This window comes from Polyodon spathula, chromosome 13, assembly GCF_017654505.1.
Source record: "Polyodon spathula isolate WHYD16114869_AA chromosome 13, ASM1765450v1, whole genome shotgun sequence".
In the NCBI taxonomy this organism is placed as follows: Eukaryota; Metazoa; Chordata; class Actinopteri; order Acipenseriformes; family Polyodontidae; genus Polyodon; species Polyodon spathula.
In genome coordinates, this window is record NC_054546.1 from 24,946,087 (window position 1) to 24,965,834 (window position 19,748).

Consider the following 19,748-nt stretch of genomic DNA (forward strand, 5'->3'; position numbering starts at 1 on the left):
TTATATCCCGTGTACCAATGCCTATACATCAGCATTTCACACACCACACGCAACATATACAGAAAATACACTCAGGGGCGGGCACTTTGTCACAGTATGATATTCTGTATTTTAAAATGAACGAATAGGACTTCAAGTTACAAAAAATTTAAGTGAGTCATTAATTAAAAAAATAAACTGACCTGATTTGCTGTATCAGAAGGCACAGGGAAGGAGGAGGGGCTGGAGTCCAACCAATTACTGTTCATGGAAAACTGCAGTTAAACTAATTTAAATAAAATACAATTAAAATTAAAAATGCTATGTAAAATTGTTTCAAAATCAAGACCAATAAGTGGCCAAACAAGTCCAAAAACAGGTTATGCTTTTGAAAACAAAACTAGGGTTCTAATTTCAAACAAAATCAGAAAGTAATTCTCAACAAAAGTAGTGCATTTCTTCCAACAAATGGCAAAGTGTAGAGAGAAAACAGGTGGGGCATTTTTGCATAAAAACTATTTAAAATTTACAAATACAGGCATATTCAGAAAATCTGGTACATTAAATATGTGTGTTTTTTTACATTTTTTAAATTGAACTCGAGTGTTAAAATGGTTTAACACTTGAGCTGGACATTTAAAATGCTGTGTGTGTCTTGTGCAGTATCGAATCCAGCCAGAATAAGCACATTGTTTTGACGTGAATAGTTCCAAAAACTAAATTTGATTAGAGTAGAAAGGTGACATTTATATCATTCAGTTAAAAATGATTAGTGTTTAGTGCAGTCGTCTGTTCATGTTAATCAGCAGCCAGACATTTTGTTGATGGGCACTCGCTATATTATATGAACACGCTCAATAGGTCTGGAGTAGGGAATCCAATTTCAGACACTTCCCAATCCAGGAGTTATTCCAGAATATATATATATATATAATATTATATATATATATATATATATATATATATAGTAAGGTAGCAGGGAGAGAAACAGATTCCTCCCTGCCTAAAAGCAAGTGCAAATGCATGTTTTGTTTGAGGTTAGGTCTATTCATTTCTTAATTGTTTAAATGGTAATTGTTTAATTGTTAATTATCCCCTGCACCTGGCTATCATTGTAAATTAGAACCAGGTGAAGGGTATTTAAAGAAAGCAGCCAGTCTGTTCAGGGCTGCTGCAGAGTAAAGAGCCTGGTTGATGGTGCTTTCAACCGTAAGAAAAGGTATCGTGTAAAGCCTTGTTGGTGTGGTTTGTTTTTGTTAATTTGGGTTACAGGTAAACAGCTTAGCTGTCCTGTTCTATAGTTTAGGTTCCTGTTTATGTTTAGTTAGGGAGTAAAGAGCGAGGTGTTTATTTTGTGTTTTGTTTATTTTGTTATTAAAATAGCACGCCAGTGCTTAAACTGCAACTCTGTGTCATGGGGCTACATCTTAAAGGGGCAACAAACCGTGTGAGTTGCAGAATCTTTCACTCTATCTATCTATCTATATCTATATATATATATATATATATATATATATATATATATAAATAAAATCTGCGATTCAATCTTTGTAATAATAATACCGTGCTTTTGCTTTTATTAGCCTATTAATTAGCGGCCTACATGTGTAGGCTAATACAATTATTTGACAAAGGTGTTATTCAACAAATTAGTCAAAAAACATATAAAGATAAGTGGTGTACGCTCCAGCACTGTGATTTCGTGTCTAAATAGGGTGGCACCGCTGCCTGCTAAACACAATAATACTGTTATCTAAAAACATAAACTTAGATAAAAACACACTGAATGGATTAAACTACAAACACTGAATATTTAAACTCCATAAAGCAAATGTGCCTAGTAAATATTACACATTTTTAAGAGATGCAACATTGTACAATGATTTTTTTTTTCTTCTTTTTAGCATACAGACTGCAGACCACCGCCATGCTATTTAAATATGTAATTTAGCCATGTGTGTGCAACACTCACTCACTGTCAGCAGCTGGTTGGGTGTTTATAGTTAACCTCACCCAACAGAAAGAAAACATACCCCAGTTTGAAAACTGCTGCTGGTGTGTAATAGTGATCTGCCTTTACCGTGGCATGTATGATTTAGTACTCTGGCTTTATCCTGGAGTCTAAAGCTAGTAATCAGCCTTTACCCTGGAATATAAGAATAGTACTAGGTGGTTAACCTGGAGTCTAAGAACAGTATTCAGTCTTTACCACGGAGTGTAAAAATAGTACTTAGTCTTTACTCTGCAGTGCAGTAGTATCCAGTATTTAACAGTACACAGTAGATACCCTGGCATTTAAGAATAGTACTCCGTATTTCCATTGGCGTATAAGCATAGTACTCCAGTATTTACCATGGAGTGTAAGAATAGTACTCAATACATGCCCTGGAGTTTACAAGTAGTAGTCTTTACCCTGGATTATAATAGTACTCAGTATTTACCCTGAAGTGTAAGAATACTACTCAGTATATACCCTGGAGTGTAACGGTATTCAATCTTCACCCTGGAGTGTAAGAACATTACTCAGTATTTACCTTGCGGTGTAATAGTACTCAGTCGTTACCATGGAGTGTAAGAATAGTACTCGGTAGTGTAATAGTACTCAGTATTTACACTGGAGTGTAAGAATAATAGTCTCTACCCTGGAGTATAATAGTGTTCACTATTTAGTGGTGTGTAATAATACTACTCAGTCTTTACCCTGGAGTTTAATGGTACTGTCTTTATCCTACAGTGTAATAGATAGTGCTCAGTATTCACCCTGAACTGTAATAGTACTTGGTATTTACTCTGGTATGTAAGGTGGGCAAGAAGCAATGTGGGTGGAATAAAATAAATGTCATTCTTGCTATTTAAATGATGAATGACAAATGACATCTCCCAGAATGCAACAGCTATCCAGAGCAGGGACTGACTGGCAATCAATCAAACTAATACACCAGTTCATAATTTAACAAGCCAGGCAGGTATAAAAGGACAGCTTTCAAAGACAGCAGCTGTCAGTTGGAAAGTATCTCTGTATATATGTGAATGGGATGTGCATTAAAACAAAGTACTCAATCTGGGGTTCATTTGTTTTGTATTGTTTGTAAAAAAAGCCGTGTTCTCTCTGAAAAAGGGACATCACAGAAAAATACACACATGTACCACCCTCTTTAAACACATCCTTTGTTGTCGAGAGTGCTTTATCCACCAAAGAACTGTTGTTAAAGTTATGCTGTAAATAAAGACTTTTGTCACAAGTTGTATTTATGAAAACATTTAGCAAACGATGTGAAATTGCTGTGGATTCGTTAATCAACAATATATCTGCCCCAATTCGTAGAATGAACGAAATCATGAGATCAAAGGGTTGATGGCACAGAAGTGTTTTTAGTTTGTCCAATTATTATTTGACACCCCTGACATTCATTCCCCCCCCCCTGCCCCTTTTAACTTCTAGCGAGGAGACCATAAGAGACAGGGAAAGGGGGTCAACTAGACAGGTTCACTTCTATTAGTTTATATTAGTGAGGAGACAGATAGTAGTCTTGTATAACAGACAGGGAAAGGACGTCAACTGGACAGATTCTGATCTCTCGATTTCAATTCAAAAATATTATTTTATCTCATTTATTGTGTTATAAACCACATCATTTTTTTTATTTTTTCACAATGTTTAAATGGACACATTGCATTACAAAACATTGAAATAGGTTGAAGAGTGTTAACACCTTAAAATGGATTTGCACTACAGTAGCATTAATACTGTCTGCTTTAAAAGGAGCACAAACCAAGAATGTCAAACCATCTTTAACCTCTTATTAGCACTCCCCACCCCATCTGAAAATACTGTTTAAAAAAAAAAAATAGAATGAATTATACATAAAAAACAGGCACTTTGCTTGGTCAACCTCCCTCAGGTGGGGTCCTTCAAAGCAGAATGCAGTGAATCCATGAGATTCCAGAACCTCTGGGTCCCTCTGAATCCTGGGAAATATCTGAACAGAACAAAAAAGAAATGAACAGGCCCACGATGCAGACTGAACAGAAGCACAGTAGTTATTGATAATGCCACGATCGACAGACAGCTTTCCCTATATGGCAAAATAATGTCATGGATTAAAATGATCCCTCTCAGTTGTGAAAACTCAATGATATCTTTTAGAAGGCAGGTGTTTGTATGGCTATCTAATCCTGATAATGCACCGAATGCTGCCTGGCGTTTTTAATGTAAAGAATTATTTTGTCTTTGCAAGCAGAGACACAATGAACTCTGGACAAGTGGTCACCGTAGCGACAGGGAGTGGGGGTTGCTCGGAGACACAAGCTTCTGCCCGACAGCGAGACCACAGCTGAACCAGAGCCTGCAGCATCAGGAAGTGAACCGACCAGGAGGGAACATTTAGGCAGTCATAAAGACACATTCCTGCTATGTACCGTACCGTACAGTGCTTTGTGATACTTTTGTACATAAAGTCCTATATAAATACAATAAATACATTAATTCACAAATAACAGAACAGCGGCTGAAGAAGTGAAGGTCACTGCTGCTGGCCCGCGGGCAGGGAGGGGTTGATTCGGGGACCTGTGCTGGTCTCTCAGGGAGACATGTCTGTGTAGGAGGAGAGGGAGACATGTCTGTGTATGAAGAGGACGTCTTTTAAGAGGAGAGGGGGACATGTCTGTATACGAGGGGCACATGTCTGAGTATGAGGGGGGGTGGCGAGGAAGACGGGCAATACTCTGATATCTCGCAGCTCTCTGTCATCCCAGATCAGTCAAAAAAAAAAAACGTTACACTGTTCAGGAGATCAGTAAGTTTCTTGAAGAAACTAAAGGTAAGAGGCAGGTAAATATTACATAACATTTCGCAGAACAGAAACTGTTCCTATACTCTACAATGTAGCCGGGTTTATCAAAAGAAAAGATTCAGACTAAGACAATATGAGAGTTCTGTGAGGAAAGTGTTTGTCACATCCAAACATGTTTAATGGATAATTGTAAATTAATGTTTTTATTTTAGTTTAAAAAACATAAGAAAGTTTACAAAAATAGAAGAGGCCACTTGGCCCGTCTTGCTTGTTTGGTTGTTAGCAGCTTATTCATCCCAGAATCTCATCAAGTTGCTTTTTGAAGTATCTCAGGGTGTCAGCTTCAACAACATTGCTGGGGAGTTGGTTCCAGACTATCACGATTCGCTGTGTAAAATGCTGCCTCCCATTTTCTGTTCAGATTGCCCCTTTATCTAATCTCCATGTGACCCCTGGTCCTTGTTTCTTTTTACAGGTTTAAAAAAGTCCCCTGGGTCGACATTGTCAATACCTTTTAGAATTTTGAATGCTTGAATCGGGTCACCGCATAGTCTTCTTTGTTCAAGAAATAGACTCAATTCTTTTAGCCTGTCTGCATATGACATGCCTTTTAAACCTGGAATAATTCTGGTCGCTCTTCTTTGCACTCTTTCTAGAGCAGCAATATCCTTTTTGTAGCAAGGTCACCAGAACTGGACACGATATTCAAGATGAGGTCTTACTAATGCACTGTACAGTTTTAACATCACTTCCCTTGATTTAAATTCAACACTTTTCACTATATAGCTGAGCATTGTTTGGCATGTTTGATAGCTTCCCCACATTGTCTAGATGAAGACATTTCTGAGTCAAAATAAACTCCTAGGTCTTTTTCATAGATTCATTCTTCAATTTCAGTATGCATTATCCTTGTATTTTTGTGTTGTCTGCAAATTTAACAAGTTTGCTTACTATACCAGAATCTAAATCATTAATGTAGATTAGGAATAGCAGATGACCTAATACTGGTCCCTGTGGTACTCCACTGGTTACCTCACTCCATTTGGAGGTTTCACCTGCAATAAGTACTTTCTGTTTTCTACATGTTAACCACTCCCTAATCCATGTGCATGTGTTTCCTTTAATCCCTACTGCATTCAGTTTTTGAATTAATCTTTTATGCTGGACTTTGTCAAAAACTTTCTAGAAATCTAAATAAACCATGTCATATGCTTTGCAATTATCCATTGTCGATGCTGCATCCTCAAAAAAATCAAGCATGTTAGACACAATCTCCCTTTCCTAAAACCATGCTGACTGACTCCTAGGATACTGTTACCATATAGGTCATTTTCCATTTTGGATCTTATTATAGTTTCCATAAGTTTACATATAATAGAAGTCAGGCTTATTGGTCTGTAGTTACCTGATTTGGTTTCGTCTCCCTTTTTGTGGACCAGTACTATGGTTTGCAATTCTCCAGTCTGTCGGTACAAACAGTGTCAAGAGCCTGTTCCATGATCTTGGTTGGCCGCTTGTAAATAACATCTTTCATTTCTTTGAGTACTACTTGTTTATTTTAAGAGCTCCTAGTCAATTTAACAATTCTGCCTGTTATGCTAAAGTTATTTAAGACTGGAAAGTAACAGGTCCACATGTGAAAAATAATTTAGTGTATTTGCTATTTTCTTCTCTTTGTCTATGACTTTGCCATTTGTATCTCTTAGCGCTTTGCGGTCCTATGTCAGACCAGGTCCGACACTACAATTTTTCCTTTCCAGTCCAATGTCGGACTCTGTCCAACATCATCAAAAAGGTGTCACACAGGTCCCTAGTAGTTTCTCCAGAAAAAGCCAAGAAAAGCCTTCAATGACCGAGTGAGGCCAATAGAAGCCAAAAAAACAACAGAGGTAGATCTGAGCAATAGTCCCTTCACCACAGACATAACACAGGCATGAACAAACAAGATAGCTGCTTCCACATCCAGCACTCAAAGAAAATCACTGACATTTGCCAAGCTTTTTGAGATGTTATAGTATAAAATAATGACATGGATAGCTTATTGAAGAGTTTGGCGATTAACAGTATGCACTACTATGAAGAGAAGTGATAAATACAGCAAACAAGGAGTGAGGCAGGGCTGGAGGTGCAATACTGAATGTCCTTTTGATATACAGTGCCTTTTAAACCTGTTTTACTTGAATAAAATTACTTTTAAACAGTGCATGTAAAATAAACAACTTGTGTGAAAATAAATTAGACCTGACGCAACTGACAGATGCTGAATAAATGGACCGCAAAGGGTTAAACATTTTACCTCCTCTTTGAATGTTCTCTTGCTGTCCTAATATTGTAAAACTTTTTGGAATTGGTTTTAGTCCCCTTAGCAAAGCTCATTTCTATCTCTCTCTTGGCTTTTACAACTTCCTTTTTGGTTTGAGTTTGCAGTTCCAAGTACGCTTTCTGTGTACTTTGTTCTTGGTCCCTTTAAACACTGTAACCTTTTTTTTTAAATTGATTTATTAAACCATTTTGATTTGCCTACTTTTGGGATTTAATTGTTTTGCGCCTCTAGTACTACATTTTTGAAAAAGAGCCATCCTTTTTCTGTGGATGTTTTCTCTATTTTATTCCAATCTACTTATGTTAGTCTCTGCGTCATTCCTTCATAGTTTGTCTTTTTAAAATTGTAAGTCTTAGATTTGGTCATTACTTTTTGGGTTTTAAAAATCACTTCAAATGAGACCATGTTGTGACCCGAGTTTGCCAATGGTTCTCTGACCACTGTTGTTGTTACTCTGTCTTTGTTATTTGAAAAGTTACTTGTCGGTGCCTTGACAAATTGCGATAGGAAGCAGTCATTTGTCTTTTCTACCACTTCAATTTTGTCTGTCGTGCTCCCTACTGGGTTTTCCCCATTTCTTATGGGGGAAGTTGAAATCCCCCATTCATATGGCTTCTCCTTTGCTGCACACGTTTCTAATGTCATTGTATAACAGATTATTTTGCTCAGTGTCTGAATTTGGTGGTCTATAGCATGCCCCTATTATTATGCCCTTTGAATTTGTGTTCATTATTGTGGCTCACATTGATTCTTCATTGTTTATTTCTTCTAGATTTAACACCTGGGCTTCAAGACTATTTTTGCTGTATAGCGCTACCCTTCCATCCTGCATGTCTTTTCTATACAGTGTGTACCCACTAATATTATATTTGTCTCCATCACTCTCAGATAGCCAAGTTTCTATAACACCTAAAACATTGTAGTTACTTCAAGTACTAACATTTTCTTTTTGAGACTTCTAGCATTTAAATAAATACATTTAATGGCTGTCTTACCCGAGTTGTTGCCCTTGTTTTGATGTCGTCTCCCTTCTGTTTTTTTTGTTGATTCTCTTGTTGTTGAGCAATCTCTTTTTACTAATGAATAAAACCCGTTTAGGCTCCTTTAACGTGAACGGGTGCAGGGATTTCAATAAGAAAGAGCAGCGAGTGAATGTAATTGTATTACAGGAGACTCAGACTGCAATAACCAGCCTCACCGGCAATCTGAGAAGAGGAAGCTGGGAGAGTGTGATTCAAGGGATTAAATTTGCATATCTCCCTTTAAATCAAGGGAAGAAATGTTAAAACTGTACAAGGCATCAGTAAGACCTCATCTTGAATATTGTGTTTAGTTCTGGTCACCACGCTACAAAAAAGATATTGCTGCTCTAGAAAGAGTGCAAAGAAGAGCGACCAGAATTATTCTGGGCTTAAAAGGCATGTCATATGCAGACAGGCTAAAAGAATTGAATCTGTTCAGTCTTGAACAAAGAAGACTACGTGGCGACCTAATTCAAGCATTCAAAATTCTAAAAGGTATTGACAATGTCGACCCAAGGGACTTTTTCAACCTGAAAAAAGAAACAAGGACCAGGGGTCACAAATGGAGATTAGACAAAGGGGCATTCAGAACAGAAAATAGGAGGCACTTTTTTACACAGAGAATCGTGAGGGTCTGGAATCAACTCCCCAGTAATGTTGTTGAAGCTGACACCCTGGGATCCTTCAAGAAGCTGCTTGATGAGATTCTGGGATCAATAAGCTACTAACAACCAAATGAGCAAGATGGGCCGAATGGCCTTGTCTCGTTTGTAAACTTTCTTATGTTCTTATGTGTGTGTGTGAGGAGGGGGAGTTGTTGTGTATTCGGGAGGGTGTGTGTGTGTGAGTGAGGAGGGGAAGTGGTGGTGTATTGGGGAGGGTGTGTGTGTGAGTGAGGAGGGGGAGTCGTGGTGTATTGGGGAGGGTGTGTGTGTGCGTGAGGAGGGGGAGTCGTGGTGTACTGGGGAGGATGTGTGTGTGTGTGAGTGAAGAGGGAGTCGTGGTGTACTGGGGAGGATGTGTGTGTGTGTGAGTGAAGAGGGAGTCGTGGTGTATTGGGGAGGATGTGTGTGTTTGTGTGAGGGGGAGGAGTCGTGGTGTATTGGGGAGGATGTGTGTGTGAGTGATGAGGGGGGGTCATGGTGTATTCGTGTGAGTGAGGAGGGGGGTTCATGGTGTATTCGTGTGTGTGTGAGTGAGGAGGGGGGAGTCGTGGTGTATTGGGGAGGGGGAGGGTGTGTGTGTGTGTGTTATATGAAAGGTTTATATGCACTGTGTTTCTATGAAAGTTATGGGACCTGAATGAACCGATAAAATGCTGATTTTATAGTGGGGTTGTTTCAATTGCTCCATAATGGTTTTGTTTTTGTTCCTGTATATTTAATTGTTAGTCTTAAAATATTTATTGTGGCTCAATTTTATTCATAAACATTTTATATTAGAGATGTTAAATCTCAAAACTATTTCTCCTCCCTTCTCTCTCTCACCTTCATCCTCCTCCTCCTGCTTTTCCTCACTCTCCTCCTCAGACCCCGACTCTGTTGGCCCGCTCTCCAGACTGGTGATGCGTCTGATGGTGATTTCACTCCTGAGTGGCGAAGACACACATTGTGAAACCGACGTCCTTGTGGCTCCAGCATAGAGCCGTGTCCCTGTAAAGCTGGAGTCAAGATGGCAGACACAGGGCGTGGTGTCCCGTTCTCTCACCTCTCTCTGCTATTGGCTGGCAGCTGCTCCCATACGGTCAGGCTCCGCCCCCCTGTGACCCAGCGGTGACCCCCACTGCCCGTGAGCCAGGAGGAGAGGCAGAGAAATCTGGGAGCATCAGGCCAGGATAGCGTTGCTAGGTAACCATCGTCAGGGAGACTGCGTACTGGGGAGAGGGGGAGAGATTTGTTTTTATTTCTTATTGTACTCAGGGGTGTAACAGACGAGATCTGTACTGGCTAGCTAATGATCTATGAAAACTGTGCTTTGTTATTCCTCAGCCCTGTCTATCTAGGAAGAACAACTGTGACAGCCCTGGTCATGACGGACTGGAGAAACAAACAGGGCCAGGCAAAGGAAGACAGTCGAAACAGAGAAAAGAAACAAAAAAAGAACTGTAATTACTTCCCTGAATCGGGACATGTAGCTAGTGGGGAAACGCCATAGAGTATAGAGGGGAATAGCAAAGCACAATCTGAAGACCTGAGCTGTGCAGGCAGCGACGGTGGGGGAACGCTGCAAGAGCAGAAACTTTTTTGTAGTTTTGTTATTGTGTTTTATTTTACTTTTTACTTTTGCCCTTTTGTTTGTAGCATTATTTGACGCACCTGTGTGTGCAAGAAGTCTACTGCTCCCCATTTACCAATGAGACCAGAGACCACCTCACACAGAGATTCCCTCACAGATACACCCTCACACAGCGACTCCCTCACACAGAAAGGCAATGATTCTTTGTGGTAAATCTCCCTCCTGACCTGTGAGGGCGCTAAGTAATGGGAACAGAGTACTCTGGACTACTTGGCCAGATCCTTTTAACCCTCGGAATGAAGTAAGTTGGTCATGTAGAAAAGAGACAGAGCTTGGGTACACAAACTCATTGATAAGGAATGGGACAGCCACGGCTCTCCCCACACAGCCTCACCCTCACACCCCACTCACCCTCAAACCCCCTCACAGTTCAGGCTGCTCTCTCCCCACACCCTCACACCCCTAACACAGAGACTCCATTCCTCTGACACCCCCCTCAGAGTTCACACACCCCCCTCACCAACCCCTCACAGTTCTGGCTGCTCTCTCCCCTCACACCCCTCACTGTGGGTTACGTCAACATCTAAGTTAGACTTCTCTAAGAGGTTGGGTGCCTCTCTCTGTCGTCTGCTTCAGCTTCCCCTTTTTTCACAGTTTGGGAGTTAGGCTCTCTCCCCTCCCCACCCCTCCACACAACCCTACGGTAGTGCCCTGCCCCACAACCCCCCCCCCCCTCACAGTTCAGGCTGCTCTCTCCCCTCACCCTCACCCTCACACCCCCCTCACAGTTTTGGCTGCTCTCTCCCCTCACCCTCATACCCCACTCACAGTTCAGGCTGCTCTCTCCAGTGTCCAGGTCGAAGGAGCTCGTCAGCAGCAGCCCATCACCCGTCTGCCACACACAGTCTGTGACTCCTGACCCCGAGCTGTGATTGGCCAACTTCGATACTGCACCTGAGAGAGAAAGGGGTGGGGGAGGAGTTTAAGGGGCTCAGGTCGGTGTAGTACAGTGACTGGACTCCCTGTGATTCTGCTCAGAGACAGACAGGCAGGCAGGTACATGCACTCACCAGTCTTCCAGTCCAGTTTGTGTATGTTGGAGTGGTCTGTTCCAATATAGACCACCTTTCCCCTGGGAGTGAGGCTGCGAATGAGAGCGAGGCTGGATGGATTGGAGTCACATGATTTAAGGAGGCGGATGGGAGAGAAGCCTCGGGGCACACAGTCTCCTCCCCCTGCCTTCCTCTCTCTCTCCACCTCCCACACCTTCACTGAACCATCCGCAGAGCCAGAGAACAGCAGGGGGCCATGGGGCTGAAAGCAAAGAGAAAACAAGAGAGAGAGAATTGTAGTCCTGCTTATAGTTATTTAAGGGGGCAATGATAATATTAATAAAGCTAATAAGAGATCAGAGAATGGGTTTAAAAGGGGTTTCTCTGGGGTAGCGCTCCTTCCTCTGGGGTTTTGGATATTTTTTTTACCTGCAGTGATGTCACAGCGTCCTCATGAGCACGAACAGACTGGCAGTTCTGTCCCGTCAGAGGATCCCATAACTCCACCTTCCCCCCCTCTGAGAGAGAGACAGAGTGAGAGAGGAGGATACAGGGCGTGAAACGAGGAGGGGGGGGGGGAGAGGGAGAGAGAGGCTTTAACATTGAGGTCATAGAGAAAACAGCCTGGCTTTAACATTGGGGTCTATGGAAGGGGAAATAGCCTGCTGTGGAGATGAAGTGGAGTGCTGTCACCAATTTTAACAGACCCCCCTGTGTTACCCCAGACTCACCTGATCCAGTGACGATGCGCCCCCCACCTCTCGCTGTGGAGATGAAGTGGAGTGCAGTCACCGAGCTGTAGGTGTAAATGTTCCTGACGGAGCAGCCTGGAATCAGATTCACAATCATGTTGTTGGGTTATATGTGAACCAAGAAAGGGATCTTATTATTGATGGAAACTGAATTTACCAGAATAAGCTGTCAAATAGAAAAGGAGAGTTGCGCTTTGACATGCAAGGTGAATGTGAAATCAGAGAGGGGCACTTTGGGTAAACTCAAGAACGTGTGCCCTGTTTACTAATGGGAATACTGCTGATCACTACGATTAACAAGTTCATAAAAACCAGCTGGCAACATGTCAAGCTTCGAGCACTCAGCTTCATGAAGGCATGTTAATGAGGCACAGGAGAGACATCGAGACGCGCTCCAAGTCCTCCTGGTGAGGTCATTGAGCTCTGCCTTTACTGCTGAATAACTATAGTGCTGCACTACTATGCATATAATGTTTACTATGTCTATATGTTTAATAATCTGTGTGTAACTCCCGACAGCATTTCAGCTGGGAAAAGGTGCAACAGTGACTGGTCACTAAATGTTTTACCCGTCACTCAAAGCGTCACTATTACATTAAGAACATAAGGAAGTTTACAAACGAGAGGCGGCCATTCGACCCATCTTGCTCGTTTGGTTGTTAGCAGCTTATTGATCCCAGAATCTCATCAAGCAGCTTCTTGAAGGATCCCAGGGTGTCAGCTTCAACAACATTACTGGGGAGTTGATTCCAGACCCTCACGATTCTCTATGTAAAAAAGTGCCTCCTATTTTCTGTTCTGAATGCCCCTTTGTCTAATCTCCATTTGTGACCCCTGGTCCTTGTTTCTTTTTTCAGGTCGAAAAAGTCCCTTGGGTCGACATTGTCAATACCTTTTAGAATTCTGAATGCTTGAATTCGTCTTTGTTCAAGACTGAACAGATTCAATTCTTTTAGCCTGTCTGCATAGGACATGCCTTTTAAACACGGAATAATTCTGGTCGTTCTTCTTTGTACTCTTTCTGAGCAGCAATGTCATTTTTATAGCGAGGTGACCAGAACTGAACACAATATTCAAGATTAGGTCTTACTAATGCATTGTACAGTTTTAACATTACTTCCCTTGATTTAACAACACTTTTCACAAGTAGCCGAGCATCTTGTTGGCCTTTTTATAGCTTCCCCACATTGTCTAGATGAAGATATTTCTGAGTCAACAAAAACTCGTAGGTCTTTTTCAAAAATACCTTCTCCAATTTCAGTATCTCCCATATGATATTTATAATGTACATTTTTATTTCCTGCGTGCAGTACCTTACACTTTTCTCTATTAAATGTCATTTGCCATGTGTCTGCCCAGTTCTGAATCTTGTCTAGATCATTTTGAATGACCTTTTTGTGTCGTCCGCAAATTTAACAAGTTTGCTTACTATACCAGAATCTAAATCATTAATGTAGATTAGGAATAGCAGAGGACCTAATACTGATCCCTGTGGTACTCCACTGGTTACCACACTCCATTCTGAGGTTTCTCCTCTAATCAGTACTTTCTGTTTTCTACATGTTAACCACTCCCTAATCCATGTACATGTGTTTCCTTGAATCCCTACTGTGTTCAGTTTGAGAATTAATCTTTTATGCAGGACTTTGTCCAAAGCTTTCTGGAATTCTAAATAAACCATGTCATATGCTTTGCAATTATCTATTACCGAAGTTACCTCAAAAAAATCAAGCAAATTAGTTAGACACGATCTCCCTTTCCTAAAACCATGTTGACTGTCTCCCAGGATCCTGTTACCATATAGGTAATGTTCCATTTTTGATCTTATTATAGTTTCCATAAGTTTGCATATAATAGAAGTCAGGCTTACTGGTCTGTAGTTACCTGGTTCAGTTTTGTTGAACTTTTTGTGGATCGGTATTACGTTTGCATTTTTTTTTTTCTTCATCTACGATTTTGCCATTTGTATCTCTTACACATTTAACCTCCTCTTTGAATGTTCTCTTGCTGTTGTAATATTGGAAAAACATTTTGGAATTGGTTTTAGCCCCCTTAGCAATGTTCATTTCTATTTCTTGCTTGGCCTTTCTAACTTCCTTTTTGACTTGTGCTTGCAGTTCCGTGTACTCCTTCTGTGTACTTTCTTTTTGGTCCTTTTTTAATGCTCTGTAAAGTGCCTTTTTTCGCTGAATATTTTTTTTAATTGATCTATTAAACCATTTTGCCAATTTAGTTTTACATTTAGATTTGTCTACTTTAGGGATGTAATTGTTTTGCACCTCTAGTACTACAGTTTTGAAGAACAACCATCCTTTTTCTGTGGATATTTTTTACTCCAATCTACTTCTGTTAGTCTCTGTTTCATACCTTCATAGTTTGCTTTTCTAAAATTGTAAACCTTAGCTTTAGTCATTACTTTTGGGGTTTTAAAAAGCACTTCAAATGAGACTATGTTGTGGTCTGAGTTTGCTAGTGGTTCTCTGACCTCTGTTTTAGTTATTCTGTCTTCGTTATTTGAAAAGACTAAATCAAGGCATGCCTCCCCTCTAGTCAGTGCCTTGACAAATTCTGTTAGGAAGCAGTCATTTGTCATTTCCACCATTTCAATTTCATCCGTCGTGCTCCCCACCAGGTTTTACCATTTTATATGGGGGAAGTTGGAAACGCAGTTGGGATTCAAGGAACGCAGTTGGGATTCAAGGAAACGCATGTACATGGATTAGGGAGTGGTTAACATGTAGAAAACAGAAAGTACTGATTAGAGGAAAAACCTCAGAATGGAGTGTGGTAACCAGCGGTGTACCACAGGGATAAGTATTAGGTCCTCTGCTATTCCTAATCTACATTAATGATTTAGATTCTGGTATAGTAAGCAAACTTGTTAAATTTGCAGACGACACAAAAGTAGGAGGAGTGGCAAACATTGTTGCAGCAGCAAAGGTCATTCAAAATGATCTAGACAAGATTCAGAACTGGGCAGACACATGGCAAATGACATCTAATAGAGAAAAGTGTACTGCACGCAGGCAATAAAAATGTGCATTATAAATATCATATGGGTGATACTTATGTTCTTATGGGCAGGTTCAGTCTCTGCTAGTCACACTGATGGGCAGGTTCAGTCTCTGATGGAATTTACCAGTTAACGGAAACAACGTCTTGAATAATGGAATCAAATAAAGGACATCTATTAACCCTAACTCCCTGTTACATTCTTAATTATTGTTCGGTTATGAATCATTATCAATTCTATTTTTTTAACTTTTTTTTACCCTGGTTCTCTCCAATTTAGTATGCCCAATTATTATCTGTATCCCCGGCTCACAGCTCGCAACCCCCCTGTCGACTCGGGAGCACGTGTCCTCCGAAACCTGCTCCTGTCAATCCGAAATTTTTTGCACTGCAGATCCACAGCGATGCCACCAGACCTATAGTGCCGGTGAACAACACAGATCTGGCAGCTCCACTGCAGAACCACAGGCCCCTTATCAACCACCCAGTGCACCACCCCCTAGGAACTCCTGGTCACGATCGGCAGTGACATAGCCTCGGACTTGCGATGCGATCTCCAGGCTATAGGGCACATCCTGCACTCCACGCGGAGTGCCTTAACTGGATGCGCCACTCGGAAGCCCCTAATCATTATCAATTGTAAGGAAAAACAAATCTATTGTTTCTATTTAGAACGATCACAATAACTCAATTCCAGGTATTCATTCACATGCCGTGTGAAAGTCCGGTCCCCATGTCCCTGTCCTGGTCCCCATGTCCCACTCACCTCGATTTAGAGCCCAGATGATGATGGCACTGTCAACTGATCCACTCAGAACAAAACGCTCAGCCCCGTCCAAACTGACAGACTCAGCTGAGAAGAAAGAGGAGAGAGAGAGAGAGATGCTCTATAACATAAGAGAATGTGATTGGGATTAACCCTTTTGGGAGAAGACATTAGTTTGACGGAGGGAGAGGAGCCTCCCTGTGACCGCGAGTTCGACAAACCTGGTGCAACCGTGTGGGGAAGAGACAAACACCCAAGAACTGCTTGTTTGTGTTCTTGACGGCCCCCCTTCTATATATTTTATATATAGATATATATATACTATATATATATTAATATATATATAATATATATATAGATAAATATATTTGAAAATTTTTTTTATTTGAAACAATAAAATTCAGTGTCTAGAGATCTCATAAGGTCAAGAGTTCTCAAACTAGAATTTTGACAAAAAAAAAAAAAAAAAAAAAAAATTGATTGAATTTTAATTTAAAAAAAAAATCTATTTATTTATAAAACACTTTGTGTGTCCACATGCTCTCCACATAAAATCTCATAAACCACATCCGAAGATGAATGTTTATCTTTTTTGAAAAATATTTGTGCTAAACTTATGAGTACCACTTGGCACACTGCTGTAGTGCATAACAAACACCCAATGACAAAATGAAACTGAAATATTAAAGGAATATTGACATATAGTAGATGCTTGTTGGTAGCAACACCTGGTAAGAGCAACCGCCGCTTACGAGCAAAATCTCCCTGGGAACACTTTCCTTACCATTAAAAACCCACTCGGTGACAGCAACACAGCCGCCGCTTAACAGCAACATGTATGTCGTTATGACATCACATCCTCAGCAGTCGCTCTTATCCAGAAACTTCCATGAATCCTCCACGAAAGCAGCCACAAGTCTGTACAGTGCGCTTATCAGTTTGTTTTACAAAGCAGATTCGTTCTGTACTTGATCATTCCAGCGTTTATTTCCCACAATGTGTAAAAAAAATGTTAAAAAAAAAAACCTGTTTGCTTTGACATGATCACAACTAGAAGAAAATATGTCTGTATAAGGATCATACAAAAGAAAAGAACAGACATAAAAAAGAGCAAGGGAAGTGAATGTAAGTACTGTACAAAGCTTGTTGATTGTATGCTATTATATAGTGTCTATTTGTGTAGTTGGGCATTATTTCCTTCATAATGACAATAATATTTTATCGATAAACATGTAACCTACATTTAAAAAAGTAAAGCAAATAAATGTACCTGTAGAGGACGAGTTTGTTTATTTTTTTTTTAGAAATGTTTTAGAAAGTGTCTCAGCTAGAAATATATACTTGAAAAGAATGCAGCAAGTACTGGAGCTGAATATCAGAAAAAGCAGACTGCCTTTGTTCACACGTCACTCCCCATAACAGCAGCCGTCACTTAAGAGCAACACAGCAAAGGGCACCTAACAAGCTTCTACTGTATGTAACAAAGAATGAACTTGATTCTCGCTGCTAATTTAGTTTGTCAAGAACAAAAATGGCTGCCATGTTTGTTAAAATGGACAAAAAACTGGAATTTCTCATAAACGACACCTAGCGATTTCTCTCATAACCGACATTTCAGCAAACAGAAAATAGGCTGGTTATGAGAATTTGGTGTTTGATGATTTTTTAATGATTTTATTGTTTAAATTATTTTATTTATTTCAATCCTTAGTTCAATTGTTTGGCATGCAATGTTTTATTTTGATTGTGGTTTCTAAAACCAATTTTAATGTTAATTACATTATTGAATCAAAGTGAAATTTAGTAATAAAATCTGATCATTTGTATTATAGAATGGTAGAGGCTAGGGGTAATTCAAAAGGCTGAATGTTGTTATTGGGTAGATACATAGGTACAACCCATTTTTCCTATTTTACATGTCATGAAAACTAAAGCTAGTAATGCAGAGAAGTGTAGAAGATACAGAGAGAAACACAGTGCATACTTAGCAAAAGAAAGAGATAGAAGTAAAAGGAAGTATGTGCCAGTGAGTGAAGTGTCAGATAGAGACGTCAAAGAAAGAACTGGAAAAAGGCTTCTGCCAAAAAACAAAAGAAAGATCAGCTAAAGAAATCGGCAACAGTCATCACCACCAGAGCCTGCAAGACAGAATTATGGTAGTGTAGAAAGGCCATCGGTATCTAAAAAAAGAAAAAAGTCTTAATATCTGCAAAATAAACAGAATTGCTAAAAGAAAAGAAAGGGAGGTATCTTCATACAAAAAAGATTATACAGGATAAATGCAAAAACAAACAAACACAAATTCCCCTGGCAAATCTACGGAGAAACTCCTGAAAAAGAGCAGTTAGCAAAAATGTGAGGAAGACACTTTCAACAAAGCACAAAAGCAAAAAAATTGGGAAATTTAAATCATGCCATTTTCAAGAAATACAAACTGCTATATTATGCAGTGTATTACTTTCAGAAAGTTCACAGGTCTCTCACTAGTCCCAACACAAAAAAACAGAAGTTATCTGCTAGCTCAAAACAGAAATTGGTCATCAGATTTCTTTCCTTTTTTCAGGTGTTGCCTGGCAAGATAAGAAAGAACATAAGAACATAAGAACATAAGAAAGTTTACAAACGAGAGGAGGCCATTCGGCCCATCTTGCTCGTTTGGTTGTTAGTAGCTTATTAATCCCAAAATCTCATCAAGCAGCTTCTTGAAGGATCCCAGGGTGTCAGCTTCAACAACATTACTGGGGAGTTGATTCCAGACCCTCACAATTCTCTGTGTAAAAAAGTGTCTCCTATTTTCTGTTCTGAATGCCCCTTTTTCTAAACTCCATTTGTGACCCCTGGTCCTTGTTTCTTTTTTCAGGCTGAAAAAGTCCCTTGCGTCCACACTGTCAATACCTTTTAGAATTTTGAATGCTTGAATTAGGTCGCCACGTAGTCTTCTTTGTTCAAGACTGAACAGATTCAATTCTTTTAGCCTGTCTGCATATGACATGCCTTTTAAGCCCGGAATAATTCTGGTCGCTCTTCTTTGCACTCTTTCTAGAGCAGCAATATCTTTTTTATAGCGAGGTGACCAGAACTGCACACAATATTCAAGATGAGGTCTTACAAGTGCATTGTACAGTTTTAACATTACTTCCCTTGATTTAAATTCAACACTTTTCACAATGTATCCGAGTATCTTGTTAGCCTTTTTTATAGCTTCCCCACATTGCCTAGATGAAGACATTTCTGAGTCAACAAAAACTCCTAGGTCTTTTTCATAGATTCCTTCTCCAATTTCAATATCTCCCATATGATATTTATAATGTACATTTTTATTTCCTGCGTGCAGTACCTTACACTTTTCTCTATTAAATGTCATTTGCCATGTATCTGCCCAGTTCTGAATCTTGTCTAGATCATTTTGAATGACCTTTGCTGCTGCAACAGTGTTTGCCACTCCTCCTACTTTTGTGTCGTCTGCAAATTTAACAAGTTTGCTTACTATACCAGAATCTAAATCATTAATGTAGATTAGGAATAGCAGAGGACCTAATACTGATCCCTGTGGTACACCGCTGGTTACCACACTCCATTCTGAGGTTTTTCCTCTAATCAGTACTTTCTGTTTTCTACATGTTAACCACTCCCTAATCCATGTACATGTGTTTCCTTGAATCCCAACTGTGTTCAGTTTGAGAATTAATCTTTTGTGCGGGACTTTGTCAAAAGCTTTCTGGAAATCTAAATAAACCATATCATATGCTTTGCAATTATCCATTATCGATGTTGCATCCTCAAAAAAATCAAGCAAGTTAGTTAGGCACGATCT

The 19,748-nt window shown here is 39.9% G+C and overlaps 1 protein-coding gene across 1 annotated transcript in view; it reads right to left on the reverse strand.

Moving 5' to 3' along the window:
- Positions 1 to 3,095: 3,095 nt before the first annotated feature.
- Positions 3,096 to 19,748, reverse strand: part of si:ch211-154o6.3 (uncharacterized protein LOC563854 homolog) — a 46,099-nt gene continuing 29,446 nt past the window's right edge. The window contains exons 6-13 of the mRNA XM_041268384.1: positions 15,935 to 16,021; positions 12,136 to 12,231; positions 11,834 to 11,922; positions 11,423 to 11,666; positions 11,181 to 11,306; positions 9,825 to 9,990; positions 9,605 to 9,705; positions 3,096 to 3,959 (exon numbers count right to left, since the gene is read on the reverse strand). Coding sequence (XP_041124318.1) covers positions 3,892 to 3,959; positions 9,605 to 9,705; positions 9,825 to 9,990; positions 11,181 to 11,306; positions 11,423 to 11,666; positions 11,834 to 11,922; positions 12,136 to 12,231; positions 15,935 to 16,021 — 977 coding nt within the window. The 3' untranslated portion in view covers positions 3,096 to 3,891. The remainder of the gene's footprint in view (positions 3,960 to 9,604; positions 9,706 to 9,824; positions 9,991 to 11,180; positions 11,307 to 11,422; positions 11,667 to 11,833; positions 11,923 to 12,135; positions 12,232 to 15,934; positions 16,022 to 19,748) is intronic.